Below are 12,341 nucleotides of genomic sequence, written 5' to 3'. Positions count from 1 at the left end.
CTGGAGATGAACATATGTGCGGAAATACGCTTGTTTTTGGTACGTCTGTCTTTAGTGTGATATATGACACATATTCACCAACTCTACATCAGCCCCATAGAGTATGAACTAATAAGTGAGATTAGATAAGGTAGTAATAAAAATCTATTATAAAAAAATGAACCTGAATGATAATAACAGCTGCATAGACCAATGCTGCACATACTGAGGGTGTGATGGGATAATATATGTTGGGGAAATCCAACTCCAAAGACTTATGCAAATAAAACATACATGTCACAATACCGGACATCATCTGAGTTCAAAGTTCTTCTCCCAGTCTCCCTATGTCACACCCCAAGTGTAGATAACACTCACCCCATTTCACACGGAGTGTCCCCTCCAGGCTGCTGTGATCCACATGACAGGAGTAACGCTCCTCCTCCCCGGCTGACACTTCCACGGTGACTCTGGTCTGATAGGTGCCGTCAGGATTGGGGAGGATCTGTTTGGCCTCATCTAATTGAACCTCATCCTGCTCGTTCTTCATCCACTTCACATCCACAGCTCGGGGGTGAAACCCGTACACCTGACATTGCAGCTTTGTGACCTCACCTGACTTGAGACCTGCGACCTTCACCTCTGGGCGAACTGAGAGGAAGAAATATAGGAAAATGTAAGTCTGACTCCACAGAGGGTTACACTGTACTGATGTGTGGTGTGTGATGACAATGTACATACAGGATCATACACAGAGGGTTACACTGTACTGATGTGTGGTGTGTGATGACAATGTACATACAGCATCATACACAGAGGGTTACACTGTACTGATGTGTGATGACAATGTACATACAGGATCATACACAGAGGGTTACACTGTACTGATGTGTGGTGTGTGATGACAATGTACATACAGGATCATACACAGAGGGTTACACTGTACTGATGTGTGGTGTGTGATGACAATGTACATACAGCATCATACACAGAGGGTTACACTGTACTGATGTGTGGTGTGTGATGACAATGTACATACAGCATCATACACAGAGGGTTACACTGTACTGATGTGTGGTGTGTGATGACAATGTACATACAGCATCATACACAAGAGTGTTACACTGTACTGATGTATGGTGTGTGATGACAATGTACATACAGCATCATACACAAGAGTGTTACACTGTACTGATGTGTGGTGTGTGATGACAATGTACATACAGCATCATACACAGAGGGTTACACTGTACTGATGTGTGGTGTGTGATGACAATGTACATACAGCATCATACACAGAGGGTTACACTGTACTGATGTGTGGTGTGTGATGACAATGTACATACAGCATCATACACAGAGGGTTACACTGTACTGATGTGTGATGTGTGATGACAATGTACATACAGCATCATACACAGAGGGTTACACTGTACTGATGTGTGGTGTGTGATGACAATGTACATACAGCATCATACACAGAGGGTTACACTGTACTGATGTGTGGTGTGTGATGACAATGTACATACTGCATCATACACAGAGGGTTACACTGTACTGATGTGTGGTGTGTGATGACAATGTACATACTGCATCATACACAGAGGGTTACACTGTACTGATGTGTGGTGTGTGATGACAATGTACATACAGCATCATACACAGAGGGTTACACTGTACTGATGTGTGGTGTGTGATGACAATGTACATACCGCATCATACATAGAGACACGCAGGACTTATTATAGGTAAAACTAAATATGTTTCTCTAATATCTCAGCATAAAATATAATATAACACATGAAATTGTGATTATTGTGATATAAAATGCTATTAATTCTTAAAATGACAGAAATGCTTGTTATGTTTATAATGATTATATGGAGATAAATCCCAAATATTCTCTTTGGATTTCAAAATACGTAAATATCTTATGATTAATCTGATCAAGTGGCAATTTCTGAGAAAGATACAATGGGGTTATATCTTATATCCCCTATATGTAATTATTTCGTATCTCTTTAGCAATGTGTCAGGTTGAATTACCCATCTAATCATAACCTTATAGAACACAATATATTGTTTTACATCCATTCATATCAGACTGATTCAGATACATCTAGGTGTATATAGTATCTTACTCTGATCCTGTTATTACTGAGTATATCCGGGGGTCCCCTGCACACGCTGCAGTGAATGTTTTACTGACGTTTCGGGCAGGACCTTGTGTATAATAATATAAATGTATTTAATGTCTGCAGAGTAAGCCCATCCAGTCACAATGTATAATTATTCACACTGGAAAACACAGCAGAGCTCCTGTTTCTCCAGCTGTTTCATCTGTCTGCAGTGGATTATCTACACAGATCTCAGATCAGGGGGATCTGCTACAAGTAATGATTTGCAGGACGTTCATAGTACATTAGATATAAAATGGTCAGTGCTGGGCTGGTGTCTCTATAAAGGGGGAGAGTGGGAGGTGTAACAAGCAGCACTGTTATAGTGTTATAATGATTGGTTGGGAGGTTAAAGTGGTTGTTGTGGTAGATTATATATGTATACAGCAAATTAATTAATTTACATGTTTTCTTCCTCTTGAAAGTTTTCACTTTGTACCTTTATTTATGGTGGAATAATAATAATAATAATAATAATAATAATATTAATAATACTACTACATGAAAGTAATTTGTCCGTGGTGCACTACAGGTCCCAGGATGGGCAGGTTTTAGTGCTACAAGCACGAGAATGATCCACGGCTGTACGGCCATTCTGTACGGCCTATAGTGCACCAAAGAAACATGTAAATACAAAACAGGCACAAATGTAAACCTCATTTTTAATGTAAAAAATTATAAATTACACATTATTGGTCACTGACATGAAGGATCAGTCATCTGTAATGTGTGATGTTTTTTTTTTTAAAAGATACAAGATACTGTGTATAATGTGTGGTGTCCCCTCTGCTCTGCAGATCATCTCTCCCATAGTTATATCACTGATTACATGACATTATAATGTAATGAGACACATAATGATCAGTATCACTGATAGGAATGTATGATGATGTGTAATATAATGTAATACAGGTATATAGATACTGTGTATAATGTGTGGTGTCACCTCTCCTCTCCAGATCATCTCTCCCATAGTTACACCACTGATTACATGACATTATAATGTAATGAGACACATAATGATCAGTATCACTGATAGGAATGTATGATGATGTGTAATATAATGTAATACAGGTATATAGATACTGTGTATAATGTGTGGTGTCACCTCTCCTCTGCAGATCATCTCTCCCATAGTTATATCACTGATTACATGACATTATAATGTAATGAGACACATAATGATCAGTATAACTGATAGGAATGTATGATGATGTGTAATATAATGTAATACAGGTATAAAGATACTGTGTATAATGTGTGGTGTCACCTCTCCTCTCCAGATCATCTCTCCCATAGTTACATCACTGATTACATGACATTATAATGTACTGAGACACATAATGATCAGTATAACTGATAGGAATGTATGATGATGTGTAATATAATGTAATACAGGTATATAGATACTGTGTATAATGTGTGGTGTCACCTCTCCTCTCCAGATCATCTCTCCCATTGTTATATCACTGATTACATGACATTATAATGTACTGAGACACATAATGATCAGTATAACTGATAGGAATGTATGATGATGTGTAATATAATGTAATACAGGTATATAGATACTGTGTATAATGTGTGGTGTCACCTCTCCTCTCCAGATCATCTCTCCCATAGTTACACCACTGATTACATGACATTATAATGTAATGAGATACATAATGATCAGTATAACTGATAGGAATGTATGATGATGTGTAATATAATGTAATACAGGTATAAAGATACTGTGTATAATGTGTGGTGTCACCTCTCCTCTGCAGATCATCTCTCCCATAGTTACATCACTGACTACATGACATTATAATGTACTGAGACACATAATGATCAGTATAACTGATAGGAATGTATGATGATGTGTAATATAATGTAATACAGGTATATAGATACTGTGTATAATGTGTGGTGTCACCTCTCCTCTCCAGATCATCTCTCCCATAGTTGATGTATTTCTTCAGTGACTCGATACAGAGATTCTCCAGATAATTCTTGGCTCTCTCCCCCTCTCGTACATCTGGACTGTTCCATCTCTGTGTAGTGATCTGAGCCTCATGTATGATGGGGATAAAAACCCCTCTCTGTGTGTCCAGGGACATGAAATCTCTCCCATCATATCCGTCCTGCTCATACCCCGCAGTGCTGCCGTCATCTCTCAGCTCACAGCCGTACATCCACTGGACGGAATGGAAACCTGCACACAGCACAGGAACATGTTACATGGGAGCAGAGTGTGTGGTGTTATGTGTAATATACAGTGCGTGTCACATGTAATATACGGTGTGTGACATCACGTGTGTAACGTGTAATATACGGTGTGTGTGTGTGACATCACGTGTGTAACATGTAATATACGGTACATGTGACATCACGTGTGTAACATGTAATATACGGTACATGTGACATCACGTGTGTAACGTGTAATATACGGTGCGTGTGACATCACGTGTGTAACGTGTAATATATGGTACATGTGACATCACGTGTGTAACGTGTAATATACACAATCAGCTGTGAAGGCCTCTGGCAGGCAGCAGATTGGTTGTTAGAAAGTGGAGGGAAACTGCAGCCAATCAGTGAGTTACAGACACTGACAGAACAAACCATTCTACAGAAGAGGGGGGATCAGTCAGTGTAGAGCTCTGTGTAATATGTAACCACTATATAAATACATTATAATAAGTCACAAATAAGGGACATAAATAAGGTAACAAGGACATTACTGTAACTGTGGTTTATAGTATCTCTATGTCCTAGTTCTCAGTGTAATATACACACAGCGGGTGACCTGTATAAATGTTGTACAATGAGATAAAACTGCTGAGAATGATGGAATTTAGGAGAAATAAATATAGAAAGACATCAGAAAATGTCAGAGCAGGTTTATACATATCCGGCATTACCCCCATTAATGTGATGTAAAATACAGCAGAGGAGAGAGAGCGCCCCCTACAGAGAGGGTAATAATGTAAATACATCTTTATTAGACTCCGATACACAGATGAGATAACACTTATAACTCACAATACAGATAATAACCAAGGAGAAGAAACATTGGAGTCTGCTGCCCAGTAAATCAGTAAAACATGGGGTTATAATATAAATACATATGTGGATTATTAACTGGAGATAATAAATTGTCAGCTACAAATTGGTTTCCAGCTCAGATCATCAGTATAATAATTACACAACATCAATTAGCAGAAAATCAGCAGCAACAGATTAGTAGTGAAGTAAAAACCTTTATTTGCTGCATAGAAAATGTCTCAGTCCAGGAAATATCTCCACATAGAGGGAAACGTCACTTTCTGCTGCTGATATTGTGGTAAATGAGGCGTCAGTAACAGGACGGGTTATCTCAATGTCACTTACTGATCAGAGCTGTGATAATATTCTGTTTATAGCCCATATTATCAGCCATACATGGTGGTATTACTGAGAGGTCACTATACTATGGGTGGTGGGAGATAATAATAGATGTAACAATACAGATTATAACAGTACAAGATATACCACCTACTGTCCCTATGGAGCGACAGTCCCACCTTCTGACCTAAATCTCTGTCCCTCTTTTCTTTCTATTTGTCCCTCCGTTAGGTGTGATGAAAGCTCTATGGATAATGACTTCCACTGACCCCATAAAGTATCTGTCCTCCTCCTAATCTGCATATTACAGGGGTCACTGTGTTTATTGCTTTATGATGTGAATAGTTGGATACAGTAATGTGATATATACAGATGTGTATATGACGGTGCAGTGAGGTGACTGAGTCTGTCTATGAGTATAAGGAAAAGTGCGTCTGTTACTGATCTGTTCTGTGTCCTCTCTGGACAATATGTGGATATAGAGAGTCATGTGACAGAACCAAATCTGATCCAACATGTAACCGCGCTGACAGATGTAGTGTTTGGGGGGGGGGAGGGGGGGGGGGGTGTCTTAGGTTATCTATAACCCGCAGTGTAACAGTAACGCTGCTCAGTATTCTACTACATGTAACAGCAGGAAGTATTTCCCTCCATACAGAAACAAATGACATCTGCACCTCTTACATCACAACATGGATTGTACAGGTGTAAATCTGCACCTCTCATACTAATGTGATATACAACAATCAGCATTTAATAGATGACAGATCCAGGAACAACAATCATACTTATAGCCCATAATAACCCATAATACAGATACTTATTACTCAGCTCCACATAAAGGTCTGTAAGTGACCTGGTGACACCGACCCCCAGTGACCTCGGCCCTGACAGAGGTTTTACAGATGTTTCCTCAGCAGCCGTGAGGACGTTACTGGGGAAGTTATTTATTGTCTTCCAGCATCATTATCAGTAGATACAGCCACGTATACCGGTCACTGACCACTCTGCACTGCAGGAGGTAACTGTACGTTCTGCTGGGCTCCGCACAGTACAGTTATATCCTGTGTTATCCAGGCCGTGCACTGCTGTAAGCGCCACTAACACAGGGACTGTCACTTATAGCACCTGGTGTACTGACCGGGATCCATAACAAGAGCTTCCCGGACGTTATATCTCCCTGTATGATGCTCTATATAGAGTCCTGTACATACAATGTGCTGTCCCAGCTTCTCTGTAACCTCAGTGACATCATCATCAGGATTCCCATAGAGGAGGGAGAGCCCCTGGGTCTAGTAACACTCACAGGATCTCTCCAAACACTGCCCCCTGGTGTTAGGGCATGTCCTATCATCATGGGTAAGTGTATTATTCCTATGTTTTACTCTCTTCACCTGTAATAATAAATAAATACAATAATAATATATTTAGTCCAATCTGTTAACAAAAGACAGTCCAATTTTTTTAAAAAACAAACACAAACATCTCAAAAATTAAAATTTGATTGCGTGAGAAAATAAATACAGGGTCATTCCATGTCAGACCAACCAGGGGTGTCCATCACCTATCTCAGATTTCTACAATTTTTTTACTTGAGAGGAGGTCAAAACAACTATTTCTGCCAAATATCTCGACTATCTGACAATTAGTTGATTAAATATTGATTTTTCAATTTATTAAATAATTTACTAATCGCGGCTTCTTTATCCAGTTTATTTGAAGTATCGCGGGTGTTTATTAAGGAATCACCATAAAATTCGGACCCCTAAGGTAATTCTGTCTCCCGAATCCAAAGATCCAAACCAAATTACTTTATCTGCCTCATGTTTTGCGTTACAGCAAAATTGCACGTTTCTCGAATAGAATTATAAACGCCATGTTCAATTGACATTAGGGATCCCATTTTTGGGGGCTGTTTATAAAAGTTATATATCACTACCACAAAAAAAAAAAAATCAGCCGGGTACTCTGTTCATAGTGGAGAAAAAAAAATAATGACGTTGATGTTCGATTACTGGTGTACAGCATACACACGAGGTATGTCTATTACATAACGAGACTCATTAAATAACTCACCTTTATTTATTATTACAAATGTAATGTTTGTCTACAACAGTGGTCGGCGAACAGGGGTAAATTACCCCAAATGGGGTAAAAATTACTTTTCCGGGGGTAACCACCGCGGCTCCAATTTGTTTTTGTTTTTTCAATAAATCACATGACCGCACGGAGGGACGGCTCCCAGCAGTCCCCTCTCCTGCTCTCTCCCACTGAATTATCACGCCCGACGCTAATTTCAGTGAGGAGCAGAGAGGAGCAGCGGCAGAAGAGGCAGAAGAAAACAAGAGTAGAAGAACAGAAAAGAAGAAAAAAGAGAGAACGTCAATAGAAAAGCAAGTTAAATAACAAAGGCATATAGGGTGAGAGAAGTGAGAGACGGGGAAAAAAAAACACGGAGGCACATAAGGTGAGGGAGGAAAGAGAAGCAGAAACAAAAGTATGGAGGCATATATATATATATATATATATATATGTATGTATATATTATAGTCAATTGCATTATTATTAGATGCTTAACTAGAGCCTTGCGCAACAATCAGGCCCCACCTGGTGCTCAATTAGAGGTGCTTTGGTGTCTTTTTCTCTCTTTGGATGGTTTTACATTGGTGCTTAAATCAATTTCCATGTGTTCATTTTGTACAGCTTTCAGCAAGTCTCATCATCATCATCATCAAGTCTACCTTTGCAAACAAGGATTTTCAACTTTAACGAACATTAAAACAAAGCAGAGAAATCGATTGGACGCTGAAGACTGTATCCAAATTGCTCTGACATCAAAATGCCCCAATATTGATGCTCTTGTATCAACAATGAAGCAACATCATTTCTCCAAAGCCTGAAGTTTTGAAGCTGAACCTGATTCCATACAGGTTTGAATTCAAATAATTAATAATATATGATTTCCTTAATTATTATTATTATCATTTCCTTAATTTCTAATCAAGGGGGTAACGTCGGCATTTCTACATATATTTTGGGGTAAAAGGTAAAAAAAGTTCCCTGACCCCTGGTCTACAATATACTCCCCATTTGCACTAATACATCGCTGTAGTCTTGTTTTCCACTGGTTGAAGTTATGGAGCAAATCAATTTCTGTCACTTGTTTGAACATATCTGCTGGTTTCTTCTTTACAGCATCAACTGACTCCCAATGTGTCCCTTTAAGCACTGATTTAACTTTTGGGAAAAGATAAAAATCGCAAGATGCTACATCGGGCGATTAATTGGAACGGACAATCACCTGAAGGTCATAGGGTGCTGCAGCTTGTCATGTAGGGTCAGACGGGTTCAGGGTTACTACGTATCAGTTATAACCGGGTCTGACTGCTTGGTTTACTAGGTGGAATCAGTCTCGTTATTTAATAGACATAACTCGTAATTTACACATTGTTAAAAACCACACCAAAAAAGTGAACTAAACTGAGGCAATGGGATAAAACTCCCATATAAGAAATTAAACAAACAGAAACTGATGGGAAGGGGATTCCCTTTAGTGACTGAACCTTTCCCATACAGGCCAACTTCTAAGATATCTCCCCCAGAAGTCATGTGACAAGGGGTAGGAGGGGGGGGGGGGGCGTGGTGATATTGTCGCGTCAAAAATGCCGAAATTCACGGCATTCAATTAGGGGGCGGGGCTTACTGACACAACTAAGTCCCACCCCTCCATTCAATGCTGTGAATTTCGGCGAATGCAGGAGCTTTGCCTACTCTTCTGGGAGTCCGTGAGGACTCCCCGAAATTCGGGAGCCTCCTGGACATTCTGGGAGAATAGGCAAGTATGACCTCTCCAGAGAAAGAGAGAGGGAGACACAGAAAGAGTCAATCATGACAGCTGCACATTTGGTAGTCTTTTAAATACGGACTGCCATATTATTATTTAGTCAAAAACCATTGGACTACATAGCTGGGACCACTTTACAGATGAAGGAAAATAACTTTTGATTTTGAGAACTGAAGTTTCAAATGCAGCAACCAATGGTCCTGGAACCTCAGTCTGCTGCCATCATGAAAAGCTTCTGCTGCTCAGATATGAAGAATGTCAGAGAACCTGCTGTAATCCTTTCTTGTCTCACAAACAAGGAGCCAGAAAAAGCTTAAAAGTTATGTCACTGAAGTGGACCAAAGAACAGGGTAACTGTCAGCTTGTTGTATATTTTAGGCAAGATGATTGTGACACTTCAAACTGTGTGAGCCTGTGCGTTATTAGCGATACCCGTGACCATGTAGCTATAACTATGAATGCCTTCATTATGGTAGTTATGAAACACTTAGCAAAACTATTGTCAAAATTGGAGCATGTTTACTACTTTAGTGATGGGGCTAGTGCACAATACAAGAACTGCAAAAACTTCAACATTCAAGCAGTATGAAATTTGTTGCCACATCTCATGGTAAGAGTCCATGTGATGGCATTGGAGGGACAGTTAAACGTCCAGCCACACGCACCAGTCTGCAAGCAGTGGAAACCCATCACATCTTGACACCTTTGGACCTGGGCAAATGAAAATCTACATGGTATAAAGTTTTTTACGTGTCACAAAACGAAATACAAGACTGCAAAACCAAGCTGCATAGCCGTCTAGGAACAGCAAACACTGTGGCAGGAACACGTTCTCATCACAGATTTCGGCCTATTAGTAATGATGAGCTACACATTTATCGATTGTCATCAGACAACATAAAGACAGGAGGAACCAAAGTTAGTGTCACTATGACCACAGTCACACAAAATGTGGACAAAAGTGATCTGCAACCTGGAACATACATAGCAGCAGTGTATGATAACATCTGGTACATTTGGGTGTATCATTCAATGTAATGAGGAGGAACAAGATGTGCTCATACACTTCATGAAACTAAACCAATCAACAAATGTGCTGTCCTGGCCATTAAGAGATAAGTGTTTTGTCCCTTTTATTCACGTCCTCTGGGTAACGGAAGTGCGTACTATCCAAGGAAGTACTGGAAGGCAGTATACACTGTCTGCTGACACTTTATGGAAAATTACAGACCGTTACAAGTTCCAAACAAGGGAAAAATAATGAGATTGTTGACTCAACTTCAGTTAATGACTTAAGTTATGTTAAAGGTTTTAAATTTCATGGTTTCTTGTGTTAATTACGTATGCGATACAACAGTAATGGAGCATCAACTTCATTATTTTTTTTCTCCACTATGAAGCAGAGTACCCGGCTGATTTTGTTTGTGGTAGTAATGTATAACTTTTTAAACAGCCCCCAAAAAATGGGATCCCTAATGTCAATTGAACATGGCATTTTTAGTTCTATTCGAAAAACGTGCTTTTTTGCCGTAACGCAAAACATGAGGAAGATAAAGTAATTTGGTTTGGATTTTTGGATTTGAGAGGAAGTGTTACCTTAGGGGTCCACATTTTGTGGCGATTCCTTAATAAACATCCGTGATAGTTCAAATAAACTGGATAAAAAAGCCGCGATTAGTAAATATTTAATAAATTGAAAAATCAATATTTAATCAACTAATTGTCAGACAGTCGAGATATTTGGCAGAAATAGTTTATTTGACCTGTACTCTTAACTTATATAAAAAAAAAAAAAAATCTGAGATGGGTGGTGGACATTTCATATTTTTTGGGGTGATTTGATGTGGAATGACCCTACAAAGTTGTTATCAGTATTATAGATTCAAAAATAGAATATTTTATTCAGGTCCATAGGTTGCAAAATACAGGTATTATACTGAGAGTTACCACAAGATGGCACTATAGCATAAAAAAATTCTCAGCTCACTTTACAGATATATGAGTGTACACTAGAGGGCGCAAGGTGATAAGAGATCCATGTACTGATAGAGAAAGCTGTGGGATTGGGCAGCCAGGCAGAATAGAGCCAGAGACTGTCCAGCTCATGGTATTCAGGTGGATATTTGTAATACACACTTATCCAGAGCACAAGGACACCTGATTCTTCATTCATCAGCGCAGATTCCCCCAGTAACCACCCCTGGCTCCATGGCTGATGTCTGACAGGCTGGTACAGTCACAAAGTTGCAGTAAGGTGGAGACAGAGGTATACACACCTCCCAGCTTTCTGTGTACTCATACTATAGATATAATCATGTACAGTCATAATATAGATATACTCATGTATAGTCATACTATAGATATAATCATGTATAGTCATACTATAGATATAATCATGTATAGTCATACTATAGATATAATCAGTATAGTCATACTATAGATATAATCAGTATAGTCATACTATAGATATAATCATGTACAGTCATACTATAGATATAATCATGTATAGTCATACTATAGATATAATCATGTATAGTCATACTATAGATATAATCATGTATAGTCATACTATAGATATAATCATGTATAGTCATACTATAGATATAATCAGTATAGTCATACTATAGATATAATCAGTATAGTCATACTATAGATATAATCAGTATAGTCATACTATAGATATAATCATGTATAGTCATACTATAGATATAATCAGTATAGTCATACTATGGATATAATCGGTATAGTCATACTATAGATATAATCATGTATAGTCATACTATAGATATAATCATGTATAGTCATACTATAGATATAATCATGTATAGTCATACTATAGATATAATCATGTATAGTCATACTATAGATATAATCATGTATAGTCATACTATAGATATAATCATGTATAGTCATACTATAGATATAATCATGTATAGTCATACTATAGATATAATCATGTATAGTCATACTAT

General features: G+C 38.5%; 1 protein-coding gene across 1 annotated transcript in view; it reads right to left on the bottom strand.

Moving 5' to 3' along the window:
- Positions 1 to 12,341, bottom strand: part of LOC142101919 (class I histocompatibility antigen, F10 alpha chain-like) — a 66,815-nt gene that overhangs the window by 28,065 nt on the left and 26,409 nt on the right. Inside the window, exons 3-4 of the mRNA XM_075186362.1 lie at positions 4,075 to 4,353; positions 358 to 630 (exon numbers count right to left, since the gene is read on the bottom strand). Coding sequence (XP_075042463.1) covers positions 358 to 630; positions 4,075 to 4,353 — 552 coding nt within the window. The remainder of the gene's footprint in view (positions 1 to 357; positions 631 to 4,074; positions 4,354 to 12,341) is intronic.

This window comes from Mixophyes fleayi, chromosome 9 (genome assembly GCF_038048845.1).
Source record: "Mixophyes fleayi isolate aMixFle1 chromosome 9, aMixFle1.hap1, whole genome shotgun sequence".
Classification (NCBI taxonomy): domain Eukaryota; kingdom Metazoa; phylum Chordata; class Amphibia; order Anura; family Limnodynastidae; genus Mixophyes; species Mixophyes fleayi.
The sequence above is the reverse complement of the archived record's forward strand: the minus strand, read 5'-3'. Positions and strand labels throughout refer to the sequence as shown.